Source organism: Tamandua tetradactyla, chromosome 6, assembly GCF_023851605.1.
Source record: "Tamandua tetradactyla isolate mTamTet1 chromosome 6, mTamTet1.pri, whole genome shotgun sequence".
Lineage (NCBI taxonomy): Eukaryota > Metazoa > Chordata > Mammalia > Pilosa > Myrmecophagidae > Tamandua > Tamandua tetradactyla.
The window spans coordinates 53,504,020-53,522,767 of NC_135332.1; the positions used below are offsets into that span (position 1 = coordinate 53,504,020).

The following is an 18,748-nucleotide window of genomic DNA, read 5'->3' on the forward strand; positions in this document are numbered from 1 at the left end:
TACAATTGCAACTAAAAGAATAAAATACCTAGGAATAAATTTAACTAAAGAGACAAAAAACCTATATAAAGAAAACTACAAAAAACTGCTAAAAGAAATCACAGAAGACCTAAATAGATGGAAGGGCATACCGTGTTCATGGATTGGAAGACTAAATATAGTTAAGATGTCAATCCTACCTAAATTGATCTGCAGATTCAATGCAATACCAATCAAAATCCCAACAACTTATTTTTCAGAAATAGAAAAACCAATAAGCAAATTTATCTGGAAGGGCAGGGTGCCCCGAATTGCTAAAAACATCTTGAGGAAAAAAAACGAAGCTGGAGGTCTCACGCTGCCTGACTTTAAGGCATATTATGAAGCCACAGTGGTCAAAACAGCATGGTATTGGCATAAAGATAGATATATCGACCAATGGAATCGAATAGAGTGCTCAGATATAGACCCTCTCATCTATGGACATTTGATCTTTGATAAGGCAGTCAAGCCAACTCACCTGGGACAGAACAGTCTCTTCAATAAATGGTGCCTAGAAAACTGGATATCCATATGCAAAAGAATGAAAAAGGACCCGTATCTCAAACACCCTATACAAAAGTTAACTCAAAATGGATCAAAGAACTAAACATTAGGTCTAAGACCATAAAACAGTTAGAGGAAAATGTAGGGAGATATCTTATGAAACTTACAATTGGAGGTGGTTTTATGGACCTTAAACCTAAAGCAAGAGCACTGAAGGAGGAAAGAAATAAATGGGAGCTCCTCAAAATTAAACACTTTTGTGCATCAAAGAACTTCATCAAGAAAGTAGAAAGACAGCCTACACAATGGGAGACAATATTTGGAAATGACATATCAGATAAAGGTCTAGTATCCAGAATTTATAAAGAGATTGTCCAACTCAACAACAAAAAGACAGCCAACCCAATTACAAAATGGGAAAAAGACTTGAACAGACACCTCCCAGAAGAGGAAATACAAATGGCCAAAAGGCACATGAAGAGATGCTCAATGTCCCTGGCCATTAGAGAAATGCAAATCAAAACCACAATGAGATATCATCTCACACCCACCAGAATGGCCATTATCAGCAAAACAGAAAATGACAAATGCTGGAGAGGATGCGGAGAAAGAGGCACACTTATCCACTGTTGGTGGGAATGTCAAATGGTGCAACCACTGTGGAAGGCAATTTGGCAGTTCCTCAAAAAGCTGAATATAGAATTGCCATACGACCCAGCAATACCATTGCTGGGTATCTACTCAAAGGACTTAAGGGCAAAGACATAAACGGACATTTGCACACCAATGTTTATAGCAGCGTTATTTACAATTGCAAAGAGATGGAAACAGCCAAAATGTCCATCAACAGACGAGTGGCTAAACAAACTGTGGTATATACATACGATGGAATATTATGCAGCTTTAAGACAGAATAAACTTATGAAGCATGTAATAACATGGATGGACCTAGAGAACATTATGCTGAGTGAGTCTAGCCAAAAACTAAAGGACAAATACTGTATGGGCCCACAGATGTGAACGGACATTCGAGAATAAACTTGGAATATGTCATTGGTAACAGAGTCCAGCAGGAGTTAGAAACAGGGTAAGATAATGGGTGTTTGGAGCTGAAGGGATGCAGACTGTGCAAGAGGACTAGATACAAAAACTCAAAAATGGACAGCACAATAATACCTAATTGTAAAGTAATCATGTTAAAACACTGAATGAAGTTGCATCTGAGCTATAGGTTTTTTTTTGTTGTCTGTCTGTTTGTTTGTCTTTTTTTTGTACTATTATTATTATTTTTATTTTTTCTCTATATTAACATTCTATATCTTTTTCTGTTGTTTTGCTAGTTCTTCTTCTAAATCGATGCAAATGTACTAAGAAATGATGATCATGCATCTATGTGTTGATATTAAGAATTACTGATTGCATATGTAGAATGGAATGATTTCTAAATGTTGGGTTAATTTCTTTTTTTTCTTTAATTAATAAAAAAACAAAAAATATATTTGTCTGTATTTTAATTTTAATTTTTGTATGAGATTAAAAAAATGTTTATTTTGCCCCAAATTTAATTTTTTGTAGCATTCTAAGGTAATCTGTCTAGTTAGTTAATTTAACACCCTAATTCAGCTTTATTTAGTATAGAACCTAGAATAAGAATGAAATCTTAATATTCTATACGAGTTAATGGTATACTGTGATGCAGTTTAGAGTATTTGGGAGAGAAAATGAGACTGTTTGCAGACTCCCTTAAGGGACTGGGAAAAATCGATCTATTAAACTTCCCCATAGGGGGAATTCCTGACAATTTCTTAAGAAAGAGGGCCTCCCGATTTAATAAACCAAGTCCTCAGTCTTGAGGCTTGCCCTTATGAAACTTATTTTTGTAATAACAAACTGAACACGCTAGTGATTTGTGCCGAAGAGTCATTTCCAGAAAATTTCTGCTATTACTCAAATGTGGTCTCTCTCTCTCTAAGCCAAACTCTGAATTATGACCCCTGTGTGGGACATAATTTCCAAGGGTGTGAGCCTGGCCCTGGCATCATGAAACTTAACTGGCTATGGCATTGTGGAACATAACTGGCTCCCACATCATGACATATAAGTTCCAAGGATGAGCCTGACCCTGGCTTCATGGGTTACTTGACAAAAAGGGAGAAAGAAATAGAGTTTCAATGGCTAAGAGATTTCAAATTGAGTCAAGAAATCATTCTGGACATTACTCTCATACAAGTTTCAGCCAGATATTGCAAACAGCCACAATATGGCAAACCCCAACCAACAGTATTCCTGGAAAACCTTAAAGATATCCTGAGCTCTATAAAATTTTACTTAAGTTTGTTTTTCAGGGACTTAAAACCTCCAGATTGTTCCAATGCCAGAGAAGCTCTGAAACCCAGAAATACTGGACTCTCCAAGAACAATAACTAGTTTCATCCCCTTGCCCCTTAATGACAAGGCCCCTTTACATCTCTGAAGCACCTAAAAGAGTCATCACCCAGATATCCTTCAAGATTGAGAGATAATTATCAAATGAGAGGGAAGAACTGTAACCAAGAAATTAGGATTTAAAGTATAATTTTGAATCATTATATAGGTATTCCTTTTTGCTTTCTGGCATATTGGAGTAGGCAGAAGGAAATACCTGAGATATCTAAATTGTAGACCAGTTGCCTTGATCTCTGATGATTGTATAGTCCTTATCGTCTGCCCCTGTGATTGTGAAAACCTTCTGACTAACCTTCATTTTTACTCAGTTATCCAGTTTTTCAACTTTAGAGTCTTGTGATCACTAAAGACAGCCTCTAATGTTTATTAATGAAGGGTCTTGGGTCAGTCCAGAACTAACACACCCCACATCCAAAGTTATCTTGATAACCAAGACTGTATCTAGCCTAAATGGGCCCATCTGACAGATGCAAGAGCTTAGATTTTAACCTACAAGTCACCTATACCTCATTCCACCATTTTCTTACATATGTTCTGTGACTAAGCTTGCAATCACCCTGTGCATGCTCAATAATTATATCACCTCTAATTGTATCATCTGTGGCCACTGTGCTCATTATCCTAAACCCTGACCATACTTTTTGCTAATAAAACTATCAGAATTAGGGCAGTTCAGGGATGCAGATTTTGGACCACAAGCCCATCTGCTTTCCTACTACACACCTAGTAATAAATCTTTCTCTCTTTGAAACCCTGGTATCTCAGGAATCGGTTATTGAGTGTGTCAGGCAAAAGAATCCATGGCTTTGTCTGATAACACATACACCAATATGATCATATATCCATTGCAGGTTTTTCCTCAATTCCTGATCCTCTTTGCCAGTCCACTCTAAAATGAAATAGAACATCCTTACAGTTAAGAAAAAAATCTACTCTGAGGTTGAATCACTCTTTGGATTTCCTAGGCTTCTATGGATGCTGATTTTAAAGATAGGCATGCAAGTAACTTTGGCTCTGATTCAGAGAACCTAGGCTTAAGACCTCTTCTTCAATTTTCCAGCTGTGTGAACTTGGGCAAATCAGTTAATCTTTCTGAGCCTCAAGCATCTCATCTGCAAAACTGAGAAAATAAAATCTGCCATCCAGAGCTCTGGAAATCAAATTAAATGATATATGTGAAAGCACATTATTAACTAAAGCTCTGCAGAAATTGCGAAGAATTTTAATAATTTACTTAGCTTTACTGAAATGTAATATTTCTAATTCAAGGAAGTTTTGATGCCAAATATTTGCAAATGACATGGAGTGATGTATTATGGGTTGTGTGGATGTTTTAATAATATACAGTTATGATTAAGATTTTAATTTTAATCTTAAGAGCTTGGAAGATCTTTATGAGCCAGAACACATCTATTTATCTGGATATTAAAGGTACTACAGTAAAAGTTCATAGTATGTTTTTTGAACACCATCATTACTTAGAACCTTCAATAGGGAGAGAGATCCTGTTGGCTCGTGGTTAGTGTGATGCCCCGATATATCCCAGAGTAATTTGGACAGAAAATAAAAAAGTATTTCCAAAGGCCTCCTGAGGGACTAGGGAAAAATGTGGAAATATTAAACGTCCCCACTGGGGAATTCCTGACATTCTCTCAAGCATTGAGGACTACCAATTTAATAGGCTGAACCCTTGATCTTGGGGCTTGCTGTTATGAAACTTATTTCTTCAGAGAAGAAGCTAAGCCTATTCATAATGATGCCTAAGAGTCACCCCCAGAGAACCTCTTTTGTTGCTCAGATGTGGCCTCTCTTTTGAAGCCAACCTGGGATGACTCCTAAGGATGTAAACCTCCCTGGAAACATGGGACATGACTTCCAGGAATGAGCCTGGACCAAACATCATGGAATTGAGTAAGCCTTCTTGACTAAAAGGGGGAAGAGAAATGAAACAAAATAAAATTTCAGTGGCTGAGAGATTTTACAGAGAGTCAAGAGATCATTCTGGAGGTTATTCTTATGCATAATATAGATATCCTCTTTTAGTTTTTAGTGTATTAAAATAGCTAGAAGTAACTACCTGAAACTGTTGAACCATATTCCGATAGTTTTGATTCTTGAAGACAATTGTATAGCAGCATAGTATTAATAGTGTGACTGTGGGATTGTGAAAACCTTGTGACTGACACTGAATTTATCCAACATATGGACAGATGAGTAAAAAATAAGGACAAAAATTAAATAACTAATGGGGGTATAAGGGGTATGGAATGTTTGGGTGTTCTTTTTCATTTTAATTTTTATTCTTATATGTTTTTATTTTGGAGTAACGAAAATGTCCAAAAATTGATTGTGGGAATGAATGCACAACTATATGACAATACTGTGAACCACTGATAGCACACTTTGGATGTTTATATGTATGTGAATATATTTCAATAAAATTGCATTAAAAATAATTGAAAAAAGAAAGAAAGAAAATAACATTCCCAGAGGAAAAATAATGTAATCACAGATGTAAAGGGACAGGAGTGGGATAATACTGATTGTATCTTAGCCTTAAGCACTAATCTTACCAGGTCATAAGACCCTTTAATGATTATACTGCAGGCCTGATGTCCTGATACTATATGGAATGTCTTTGTTTTAATGTCACATACACATTGCCGTTTGCATTCTTGCCTCTCGGTAGAGTGCTAGCCCTCTGGCCCACTGCCGCTGGAAACTCTCTCCTGTTTCTAACTCCTAATAAATCCATGTCTACTTAAAAAAAAAGTTCACAGTATAAGGCATTTGCTGATAGCTCACAATGTAGCTCAGAAAATTTATAACTATATAAGGGAAATCTTTACTTTTATACAAACTTCAGTTTAATTCTGCCACTAAAGTTTAAAAGTAAACATATTTCATGTATAAGGGAAAAAAAACCAACAAGATTTTCACATTACCACTGTTGACAGAGGTGAAAACAGTGGAAGAAATGTACTTATACTTATGTAGGGAATGTGGGAGAAGAAATAAAGATGAGGAAAAAGAAATAACATTTATATCATTCAATTAACCATAAAAATTGTAGTACCTCTCTGATATGCCTGACACAATAGAAATATCCTAAAAATTGTCAGTAAACCATGTAACATTTTAAATGCTATTGGAGAAATAACTGTGAATTCTTATGTGAAGACTTTAATTTTATCTTTAAAATATGCTTTTTTTGTTTATCATCTTCTTATGGTAACCCTCTAATTTTAGGGTTTGAACAAGAATAACCTTTTAAAGTAGTTTTTCCCTAAAATTATAAAGCTTTTATTTGTTCATGGTATTTTACCATAAGTCTGGGGTAAAATCTCCCCCCACAAATATTTGTTGTTTGTACTAACAGTGTTTATAAATTGCTGGAAACAAACTATACAGTATAATTGAAGTCTTCAGTTATAGAATTGATATCATTTATACTCTCCCCCTATAGGCAAGATTCTTCTTAGCTCAGCAGACATTCATTTTTTTTTCTGATGAAGTTATGCACCAGTGCATGCTGTCTCAAATTCAAGTTGGCCAGTGAAGAAAATTTATTTTGATAACTTTAAAAAAAAAAACTTGCTCTGGTGGTAGAGCAAGCTGATAAGGATTTTATAATGTGTTTATAAGAAAAATACTACCTGACATTCCAATGGAAATATTTTGTGAATCATTTCTAAGAAAAAGAGCTCTTCTGTTTAAAATGTGTTTTTTTTAAAAAAATACTTAGTGTAGAAACAAGAATAACTAGATTCCAACCACATGGGGAGAAAAAAGGATAAACATATTCAAGATTCCATCTTAAATATTCATCTTTTCCAACATGGTAAATGCCTACTAACCCAACTGAGAAGGTATTATTTTATTCTGTTGGAGGAAATAAAACTCAAGTTAATCTTCCTTTAGAAACTTCCAGAGCCCAAGAAGAGCAGGTAAATTAGCTTGGTCACTAGATTTGTCTCTGCTTCTAATGTTCTTATCTGAATTTTAAGATTGTTTCATCATTAGAATTTATAGACTGTTAAACAAGAGGAAAAAGGATGATCTTACAGAAAATGAGGAAAAAAGCATTGCTTTGAAATATTCCTTCTATGAAAGTAAATGCAACAGATCTTAATAAAGAATCTCATTGACAGCTCTGATATTGAAGAAAAATCTCAGGAACCAGAATGTTTCAAGTGGACCTGAAAAGCTTTTGGCAATATGGGAATATTCCCTGTCTTGACTTTTCTTTTCCATATTTTGATTTATAAACTTCATTCTCTAACATGCTTCCCAAGCAAACACTTTCTTGAGCTCACCTTCCTAGTTTAAAGCCCTTCAAGAGCCCTTCCTGTACTCCTTGTGTTTTAAAACATGAACTGTGAGCTCTGCGATGACTCTATAACATTCTTCTTCCCATTTAACAGAGGACTATTTTGCTTTTATTACATTATTTGTAGGGATGGTAAGGATCTACCACAAAGTCTCTTTGAGGAGCCCACTGCTTTTCTTCTCCACCCTTTCCTGACCAAAAAAGAAGAAAAATGGAAAAAAAGGAAATGTATTCTGATTACTGCTGTGTTTTAATGAAGACAACCATCCTGGACAATTCTGACATCTTAGGCACTATATTTTGATTTATGAGTGAAGAGACATGCCAAGAAAGAAACCTGGCTTGGGTTGTAATATTGGGTAGATAAGCAGAGTCTAAGATATGAGTAAGAACAGCATGTTAAGCCAGTGCATTCCATAGTTTTAAGCTTTGTTTTGACAGTGAACTCCAAATCATAATAGCACAACAGATAAAACATCAGGTCAATCTTTCTTTCTTATCCAGTCTTTCTTATTTATCAGAAAGCATACGGTCTAATTCCAGGAGAATAATCTCTTTTGAGGAGGGGTGAGTTAAATGCAAATTCATATTTAAATTTTGAGATTAGAGGCATCAAATTAATAAGCTTATTAAAAAGAGGATGGAGCCTCTCATTTCTCACCTCTCTTTTCTTGTGAAAGTGCCCACATGTCCTCTCACATGCATTCTTAATAAAATTTCTACCTGCTTACTCAACCTGTGCTAGGCCCTTGAATCCTTTCTCACAACATGACCAAGAACCTAGGAACCCAATCCAGCAACATATTTTGGCAAACCATCCAGGAGATACTTCTCTCTGACCCTCCGGACTGGTAAGTCATGACTATTGATGGGGAAGTTTAACTGTGTACTTTCTGTTTTTCTTCTCACTTGACTCATTTTTATCCTCTCCTCTATCCTCATGCAAATCTGTGTCTCTAGGAATGTGAGGACTCTGATCTGGCTTCCCCAGATTATGTTCCCCAGAATATAATCTCTTTCTCTGGCTCCCTCCTTGGAGGTGTCAGGAGCTCATCTTCATGCCATGAAAATCCAAGGAGACTCAGAGTGGTGGTGGGTGGTAGACCTGACTGGGAACTTTTCCCTGCATCAAGTAGGAGACCAACAGAAGCCAAACCAAGTCCCCCTGTCTGTCTGTCTGTCTAACTGCCTCTCACCTCAGTTCTCTCACCTTCCTCCATAAGAGTCTCCTTCTTTCTCCTGTGTCTGGCTTTCAATGCCTTCTGAGACATTCCATCTTTTGTAGCACAGGATTCTGGGCTAAGGATTCTTGTATAAACAAGGTGTTGTTTTTGGCATTGTAGGGAGTGAACTCTGCTATACGCCTATGGGAACTAGGAGGTACTTTTCCAGTGGAAGTTTCTCCCTGTCAGGCCTTAACTGTTTAGTCTCTATTGAGACACACTGTGGTTGAATATAAAGCTTCCCTTCTAGAGATTGCTCACTTCTTATCCCCCAGAAAATAGGAAACTAGAGGACAAAGGTATTACCGGGAACATTGTCCTGGACTTCTCTCAGATGGGGCAGGCCCTCACCTTGGGAGCACAAATCTGGACATTCCCTAGAGAGGAACATCTGGGGCTGGCTGACAACTTCACTCCCCATGTTCCCACGGCAGTTGGGTCAGCAGAGTGGCTGTGTGGGCTTTAAGTCTCTGACTTAAGGTGCTTAAATCTCCAACTCCTCAAAATCATTGTCCTGGAATTCTTCTGGGCAAGAGTGAGCTTCAAGCTCCTGACTGTGTTTGGGAACCCCCCAGAAGCATAGATCCAGACATCTCTCATGAATGGTGTCGCAGGGATGCCCAGCAACCTCACTCTCCATGTTTCCAAGGCATTGGGCCAGTGGAGAGGCTGTACTGGGCCCAAGTCCCTGACCAATGTCTATAAACTCTTCTATTTCCTTTCCAGAGAAAATGGGAAATGCCAACAGCCAATATAAGCTAAAGGATGGGGAAATATAGCCCTCAAATGAGACTCTCAATTACAATACCATCCTCCAGTCTTTAAAAGACAGGGAAAAATAGTCCAAAATTCCTATTCCCAGATGTTTATGGTTCTCTATTAATACAAGGACCTGAGAAGGACTTGTTGTTTGCATTATGGCCATGTCTTAATTTTCATTAGAGGATGAAATCTTCTTTATGATCCTCTTTTAAAAATTGTTTGCTAAAAGGCATGAGAAAATGTACCACCAAGCCAGTTAATTACAATAAACTAAGGGAAGTCACTCAGAAGAAAGAGGAAAACTGGCCCTGTTCCAGGGGAGGTTGGTGGAGGTAATTTAGAAATACACTAATGTAAGCTCAGGTTCCCAGGCAGGTCAGGTTTTGCTGGGCATGTGTTTCATCAGCTAGTCTGCCCCTGAAATTCAGAGAAAGCTGCAAAAGCTCTCCATGGGCCCACAAACTCCCACTAATGACCTGCTTAAAACTGCCTTTTCTGTCTTTAATTATTGAGACAAGGCTGAGGAGGAGAAGGCAAAGAGAGCTAAGCAAAAGGCCAGGGAACAGTCTTATCTTATTGTAGTTGTTAAAAACACCCTGCATCCTCACAGTCATCCAAATCATGGCTCCAAGCCTCAAGGGCCTTGTTTCAATTATGGACCAGTCATCGAGAGACAACCCTTGACCTCGGGACCCACTAGAGTCTGTCCCAAGTGCCACCAACATGGGCTTTTGGCCCAGGGACAGCCCCATCTCCTGAAGGGGGCAGGACAGCCCCTCCAGCCCTGCTCATGTCAAGTGAAGGATACTGAGGATGACTGCCAATCTCTATCCTCTTTCTCTCTCCTGATAACCTGTGTTCTTAACTTCAACTCTCAAAGTTCAATCATTAATGTTAGTTCATATTAGTTAGACAATACAGTATTTGTTCTTTTGCCTTTGACTAATTTTACTCAGTAAAATGTCCTCAAGCTTCATCTACATTGCATGAGTTTATTCTGTCTTACAGCTGTGTAATATTCCATTGTATGTATATACCACAGCTTGTTTAGCCATTCAGTCATTGATGGACATTTGGACTGCTTCTATCTCTTGGAAATCATGAATAATACCGTTATAAACTTAGGTTTAATTTCTCCTGTGACCCCATTGACTGGTTAAGAGTATTGTTTATCCTCTATATTTGTGAATTTTCCAGCCCTCTGCCTGATATTGATTTCCAACTTCATTCCATTATAATCTAGAGAAATTGCTTCATATAATTTCAATCTTTTAAAATTTATTAAGACTTGCTTTGTGACAAGAATATGATCTACCCTTGAGAATGATCCATAAGTGCTTGAGAAAAATGTGCATCCTGCTGTTGTGGGGTGTAATGTTCTACAAATGTTAAGTCTAATTCTTTATCATATTATTCAAAATCTCTGTTTCCTTATTGATCCTTTGTCTAGATTTTCTATCCATTGATGGGAGTGAGGAATTGAAGTCCCCATCTATTATTGTAGAGGTGCTTACTTCTCATTTCAGTGTTGTCAGTACTTGCCTCATGTATTTTGGGCCACTTTGGCCAATTATGGATTTATAAATCATAAATATTTATGACTGCTGGGTCTTCCTGATGAATTGTTCCATTTATAAATTCATAGTGTCCTTCTTTGTCTCTTTTAATTGTTTTACATTTGAAGTCTAATTTGTCAAATATTAGTATAGCTACCTCTGCTCTTTTCTGGCTATAGTTTGCATGAAATATCTTTTTACAACCTTTCACTTTCAATCTCTTTTTGTCCTTGGATCTAAAGTGACTCTCTTGTAGACAGTATATAGATGGGTCCTATTTTTTAATCCATCTGCTAGTCTATTCTTTTAATTGGGGAGTTTGATCCATTAACATTTAATGTTATTACTGTGAAGGCAGTCCTTTCTTCTACATTTTGTCTTTTGTATTTAAACGTAATATCTTAATTTTTTCTCTTTTTATCTTTACTGATAGTCTTCATTTCTACACTCTTCTCCAGATTCTCTTTCCTATCTTTCCCATCTGCCTGTCGTGCTTCCTTTAGTAATTCTTGTAGAGCCTGTTTCTTGGTCACAAACTCAGTGACTGTTTATCTGAAAATATTTTTAACTCCCCCTCATTTTTGATGGACAGTTTTGTCAAATATAGAATTCTTGTTTGGCTGTTTTTCACTTTCAGAATCTTAAATATATCATACCACTGCCTCCTTGCCTCCATGATTCCTTCTGAGAAATCTGCATAGTCTTACTGAGCACTGAGCTTCTTTTGTATGTGATGGATTAATTTTCTCTTGCTGTTTTCAAAATTCCCTCTGTCTTTGGTATTTGGCAATCTGATCAGTAAGTGTCTTGGAGAACGTCTATTTGAATCTGTTCAGTTTGAGGTACATTGCGCTTCTTGGACCTCTAATTTTATGTCTTTCATAAGAGATGAGAAATTTTCTGTGTTATTTTCTTCATTAGTTTTTCTGCCTCCTTTCTCTTCTCTTCTCCTTCTGGAACACTCGTAACAGGTATATTCACGCACTTCATGTTGTCATTCTATTCCCTGAGATCCTGCTCATATTTTTCTGTTCTTTTCCCTATCTGTTCTCTTGTGGGTAGGAATTCAGAGGCCTTTTCCTCTAATTCATTAAACCTCTCTTCTGCCTCTTTAAATATGCTGTTGTATATCTCCATTGTTTTTCATCTCTTCTATTGTGTCTTTCATTCCCATAAGTTCTGTGATTTGTTTTTTCAAATGTTTAAGTTCTTCTTTATGTTCACCCAATGTCTACTTTATACCTTTCATCTCTTTTACCATATCTTCTTTCAATTCAATTTGATTTTTTATGAGATTGTGCATATCTGTCCATACATCCTGAATTAGTTGTTTCAACTCCTGTGTCTCATTTGGAACGTTGGTTTATTCCTTTGACTGGGTCATAGCTTCAATTTTCCTTATATGACTCATTATTTTTTGCTGGCATTTAGGTATTTGATTTCCTTAATAGGTTTATTCTGGAGGTCGTTTCCGCTCTTTTACCTGGGGTTTTCTTGTTTGTTGGCTTTGTTCTCTATCTGTTCTTTGCAATTCGGTTCAACTGATTATGGGCCTCTAGCACAGCTTCTGTTTAACTGATCAGGATTTTTCAGCTCTTGCTTTTCTGGTTCTTGCCCTGACTATATGGAACCTTCTTTTGAGGAGAGTTTGCTCAGATATGATCAACCCCATCAGATTTTCCAAGACCAGACAGGCCCATGTCTCAGGAGGAGGGTGTAACTAGTATCAAGTTTCCCTGAGGGGGAGACCCAGCAGATTGTCATACTTTTCTATAGAGCCTCCAGACTCTGTGCTCTTTTATATCCAGCTCATTTTATGCTGCTTGTCTTGCCTGTAGCTTCCCCAGTGTAAAGTGATGTGGTGCCTTTAATTTTAGCAGTCTCTCCCTGCCAGTGGTACAGTTGAGACAGGGGCTGAGGTAGAAGGTGGGCTTACATTGCTTCTGTTTTCCAGGCCCTGGGGACTAAATTCCCTTAAGGAGGGCTGTCATTTGAGCCGTTCCCCACTTTTCTTGAGGAATAGACACCCTTTAGGGAATTATTCCCATTCACTTGAATAGTTACTTTGTCTCTCAGGTATGCCTTCATTCTGCCCTTGCCTGGGGCAGTGCTGAAGCCTGAAAATGCTCACAGTTCTATCTAGTGAGCTGTTAAGAAGTAAAGAGAGAGAGAGAGAGAGAGAGACTTTTCAATGCTAGACCCCAGCTCCGCAGGTTTGCCAATCAAGAGCTGAAGTTGGTATATGGCTCTATATGTTCCCAGACTCTGTGTCCCCTTTTCTTGGGACCTAGCCCTTTTCCAGTATTTTGTGCTGTCCAATTAAAAAAGCCTTTGTCTTTGTGTGTGTGTGTGTGTGTGTGTGTGTGTGTGTGTGTGTGTGTGTTTTGTTTTTTCTGTCAGCCCACCCCCTCTCTGCCAGGGCAAAAACTCCAGGGTTTTTTAGCGCTTACTCCAAGTTTGTCTGTGCTTAGGGCCTGTTTTCACCCTGAATTTGTTAATTAATTCTGCAATTGGAGATTTGTTGAGCTAACTTCCTTGCTCCTGGTAGGGTCTGTTTCTTTTTCCCTAGGGTAACCAGCCTGTTGCACCATTGGGGGAGGGCAGCGGCATCCTCAGCTTGTCAGATTTGCAGTTCTCATTTGAAATGTTGGTTTGTTCCTTTGACTGGGTCATACCTTCAATTTTCCTAATATGACTCATTATTTTTTGCTGGCATTTAGGTATTTGATTTCCTTAATCAGTTTATTCTGGAGGTCATTTCCGCTCTTTTACCTGGGGTTTTCTTGTTTCTTGTGTGGTATCTCAGCTGTTCCATCCGCCCCAGACTGGTGTGTGCTGTGTATCTGGTCACTGATGTCCCCCAGCAACTGTTCCACACAGTCCCTGGCTATTTACTAGTGGCCCTACAGGATAAACTAAATTCCACACCTCACCACACCATCCTCTTGTCCCCTACTTCATGTGTGTTCTTAATAAACTTTCTACCTGCTTAAAAAAAGAGAGAGAGAGAGAGAGGATGGAGAGGAAATGGATCAATTCACAGAATAACTTATTGCCTTATTTTATGATTTTGTTGTTTGGTTTTACAGTTATGAATTGACTTTGGATTTGTCAGCGTCTTTGCATCTATCTTCTTTTCAAAGACGAGGTAGCATGGCAGGAATTTTGGGTCCAGCCAACCGTCTCTAAGTCCTCAGTTGGAAAATCAGTTCTTTGCATATCAATATAAGAAACAACTTCTAGTAATCAATTGAGTTGCCCTCATGCCTTTGTCTTGTGTCTTGCCTATTTCTTGTGTTTTTCTTACTGATAAAATCACAAGAAAGAAATTATCAGTCCTTAAATACTTTTACAATTCAAGTTCATTTTTATTTTTTCTTTTATGTAAATGCTACATTAGATGTAAAAGGTCTTTAAAAGATTATTTTAAAATCCATCCAACTACACTTAAATTTTCCTTAAAAAAAAACCCATAGTAATATTGATAAATAGGGGTCAAATAAATGCAATGCAAACTATGCAGAGCAAACAGATTTCAGATTTCCCTTTTTTTTTTTTTTTTGAGTATGGTGAGGTTTGAAAACTTTTCAAAATTTCTATATTTTGCCCTAACACCTGGTTTGGTGAAATTCTAATTTTATTTGAAAAAGTCCTTTAAAAAAAAAAGCGTATCTTAAGGGAATGCTTAAATGCATGTGGCATGGGGAGAATCCATATCAAAATATCTTTATAAAGCAGGTTCTTAAAATTTGCGAAGCTTTTTTTATCATTGAATATACTCGCACTTATATAACCTTTCTCCTTTCAGCATGTTAGAAGGTGAAGACAAAGAAATAAGGTAGTAAAAAGGACTCAAAGAGGGAAGATAATGCAGGTAGGTCAGTAGGAACGTGTTTAAACACCTCCCCACCTCCCTCCTTTAACATTTTGGGAAATTTCTTGGGGATAGTATGTATATGGAAAATATCTGGCTCAGAAAAGCTAAGAATCAGAAATAGAAGGATAAGGGGGATTATAGGAAGATGAGTGGGGCAGGGATGGTGGGGAAAAGGAAGCCAAGGGATGACGCTCTGTAATTGAATGAAACCAGGCCTCTGCTAGGCAGCCTTCTTTTAATAAGGTTGTTGGGATCAAATTCTATTTATGTGACGGACTTAAGTGATGTGTGTGCCCTTGACTAAGTTTTACTCCCTTTAAGATTTTGATAAGGAAATCTCACACTACAAAGTAAAATTTGCTTTTCTAACTATGCATCTGTGAATCTCTAGCCACCAAAGGCCAGACTTACTTGATCTTTAGTAAGGGCTTTATGTGGAATGAAAAGTCATTCACTTAACTGGTTCTTCTCCCATCAGCCTTACTTAAGACTCTATCTTCAAAATTATATGGGCGTTCACAACATGGCTGGAGTGGGGAGGGAGGGAGGCTCTCCAGTTGCTCTTGAATTGACGATGACCCTGGTTTAAGCCAGGGTTCCAGAGTTATATATCCAGGGCTAAATGAGAATTGGATTTATATTCTCTTCATAAAGCAAACTATCCTGAATGGTCAAACTCATTCATTTAAAGTAAACAAAGCTTAAACCAGAGATTTGGCCAACCAAAAACTGAAGGTGCACATGTTGATATTTATCTTCAAAGTAGTTCCCAGACAAACCACAGTGACAAAATAAATAGCTTGATGTGCCTGTGGAATGACATTCTAAACATTTAGCAAAGAGAGATAGGAAGACAGCAATTAAGTGCAGCAAATGTTATAAAGGCTGGCACATAAAGGAAGGTATGTGGGCTAGGATAGTGCCATTGGAAAAGGAGAAGGCAGAAGAGCATCCTAGTAATTGCACCTTTCAAATAATAGCATACATACACATTTAAGTAGACAGAATTTGTTAATGTAATGTAGTAAGAAAAATTAGAGGAAATTCATATAGTTTATAATGGGCCTAAATTCTTGGAATAGGAAACACTGACACAACAGTATACAAACATACATGCTCACACGTACACACTATTTTCAGCACAACTTCTTAAATCTTCCTCTTCTGACTCCACAGAAGCACATGGGTTAGAGTTAGAGAGTTCTAGTAGAGTCCAGTTGTAGAGTTCTATGCTATTCAGAAAATATATGGCTACCAAGACAGCATCCCTGTTTTTTTCCTACATGGCTTATGCACTCATGAACAGTGAAAGCTTTACAAGCAAACATGTCAGATACCAGTGACCACACTAGGAAAGACACAGGAGACTTTCACAGACTTGACTCTAGACCTAATCTTAACTGATGGTAGGGTGGTTTTTTTTCATCACCTCCACACACACCCTCACACGCCCCAAATGAACCAGTTCGGCTGTGTCACAGACGGAGCCTAACACAGTAATATGTCCTGGAGAGTTCTGGCCATAAGAGTCTGTGCTCCATAGTCTTTTGGGACTGTGCCTCTTTGAAGAAGGCTCTTCCATCTTCAGGCTGAGCTGGAAACGCATTCATTTAGAGGAGAGAAGGCGAGGCATGACAAGGTCAGAACTGGAAGAAGAGATGGTCGGGAAGCCATTTTCCTCTTGAAGCATATCACAGAGCATTCAAGCGGATGTCCCCACAGGGAATTTCTGTTGGTGTTTCTGGAGTGATGCATTTAATAATACGCTGTTGGGGAGAAAATAGGATGGTATAAATGTTTATGTAATTTATCAGAATTACAAAAATATTTCAATATTAATATTAAAACAAAGCTATTTTAAATGGTATTTAATAGTAAGTTGAAATACTCTTGTGGAATTTCCTTCAGAAGGGAATTCCCAATTTATCCTTTCTCAAATACAGATTAAAATGGCATATTCAGGAACCACAAGCATCTGTAAACTAATTCAGAAAACCATTAGGAGAAAATGATGATGCTTCAACAGGGTCTCTGCTGGCTTATACATGTCTTTGAATGACTTGGGAAAGGGCATCTGGACAGAGTCATCTTCATGGGGCTCCCCCCAGGGAAAGCTGGACATCGGCCCCGACTTTTCCGGCAGCCGGGCTCCTTGTGCCCGGAATGCAGTCTACGCCACAGCCCACATGATATCAGCCATGGGACAGTCAAGTCATCACAGATTTAATTAATCCATTGCACATGAATACTGGTTCACACAAGAGTGCACACCATTATGTAATTAAATTTAAAGAGATATGACCATTTAAATTATTGATCACGTTGATCTACTACTCAGCACAGGAAAAAACCCTGAAATGTCTACTTCAGAAATAGCTGAGATAAACAGAAGCTTCAAGGCAGATCTGAAATATGCTTGGGCTTGGGTATGAAATACACAGCCTGCCTCTTCAAACTGAGGGTCAGTGTGACATGAAGCAGTTAAGGGATGTAGAGAAGGAAAAACAACAGCACCGGCAGAAACGCCGAAAAATCTTTATGACGTTACTCAGTAAAATCTCTGCTGGCCAAAAATCTGCATATATGGTAAGCAGGCAAAAATGGATCTGAAAGTATCTTTTAATTTACTGGTTTTAGGTGAAGCTCTGCTATTTGTCCTTTTTATTTTGGATTGAAAAAGTATGTTGTCCCCTTCGATCTTTTTTATTTCCTGGTTCTAAGAGTTTATTCTCAATTTAAGGAGAAGGAAGTTCATAAAACTGTGCCTTTTGTGTCACTCATGACATAAGTATTCAAGTACCAGAATCTCATGGTAGATATCCACTTAAACAGGAGTTGCTGCAGAGCTTGTCTGTTATAAGGGCATGCCAAGTCATAGAAGACAAAATTCCATAATCCATCCCCATAGATGGATATACAGCCCATACTGATTAAACAGAACTGTGTCATGTTAATTGGGGATGGACATAGATCACTCTAACAAGTCTTAAGAGATGCCATGGTGTGCAGAGAGAGAAGGGAGCACCAAAGTGTATGGTGGAGGCAAGGCCAGCAGTAAACATCATTATGAAGTAGAACTTTGGCTTTTGTGCCCTAACCCTGCCCACCCATCCTGCTGCCCTTCTGCCCACCTGTCTCCTCAAATGCCACACTCCCTTTTGTTTCCACATTTGGGGAGCATTCCTGTTGTCAAACTATCCTTACCCTCAAAATTTGCCAGACTCTGGCCTTCTACAAGGTGATAACCAGCCAATCCAAGAAATGGATCCCTGTTGATGTTTCTATGAATGCTTACCCATTAGGAGCCATCTTCTCAGTATCTTTGTACAGGTTATTAAGTGTTTTATAACAATAATTGGAGCCAGTGGATGAATCCTGGAAACTTCCAGGCTGCAGGTACCTATAGCCTCCAAATTAGACCAGTAAGCAGTGGCTCATTCCACAGATTCCAATGTTGTATATGGCTGAGACCCAGAAGAGTTAAGACCTTGTCCCTGGTCTCTTTTTTTTTTTTTTTTAAACCAGACCAAAATTTCATGCTAGGTGTGCCAGTTTGAATCTGTTGTGGACCCCAGAAAAGCCAAGTTTTTCAATCCTCTTTCAATATTGTTGGGTGGGATCTTTTTTATTTTTTCCATGGAGATGTGACCCGCCCAACTGAGGGTGGTAACTTCTGATTAGATGATTTTGATTAGAAGATTTCCACCCATTCAAGGTGGGGCTGCTTACTGGAGCCTTTTAAGAGGGAACCATTTCAGAAAAAAGCCCACACAGCAGCTAGAGACCTTTGGAGATGCGGAAGGAAGGCCCCCCCGGGGGAAGCCTTATGTAATGAGGAAAGAAAGCTAGCAGACGTTGCCATGTGCCCTCCCAGCTGAGAGAGGTGTCCAGAACCCAAAGACCCCAGCAGACACCAGCCACGTGACTTCCCAATGACAGAGGTGTTCCAGACGGCGTCATCAGCCTTTCTTGAGTGAAGGTAACCTCTTATTGGTGCCTTAATTTGGACATTTCACAGCTTTAGCACTGT

General features: G+C 38.3%; 1 protein-coding gene across 1 annotated transcript in view; it reads right to left on the reverse strand.

Moving 5' to 3' along the window:
- Positions 1-16,297: 16,297 nt before the first annotated feature.
- SLC6A4 (solute carrier family 6 member 4) overlaps positions 16,298-18,748 on the reverse strand; it is a 39,821-nt gene continuing 37,370 nt past the window's right edge. The window contains exon 15 of the mRNA XM_077165416.1: positions 16,298-16,484. Coding sequence (XP_077021531.1) covers positions 16,410-16,484 — 75 coding nt within the window. The 3' untranslated portion in view covers positions 16,298-16,409. The remainder of the gene's footprint in view (positions 16,485-18,748) is intronic.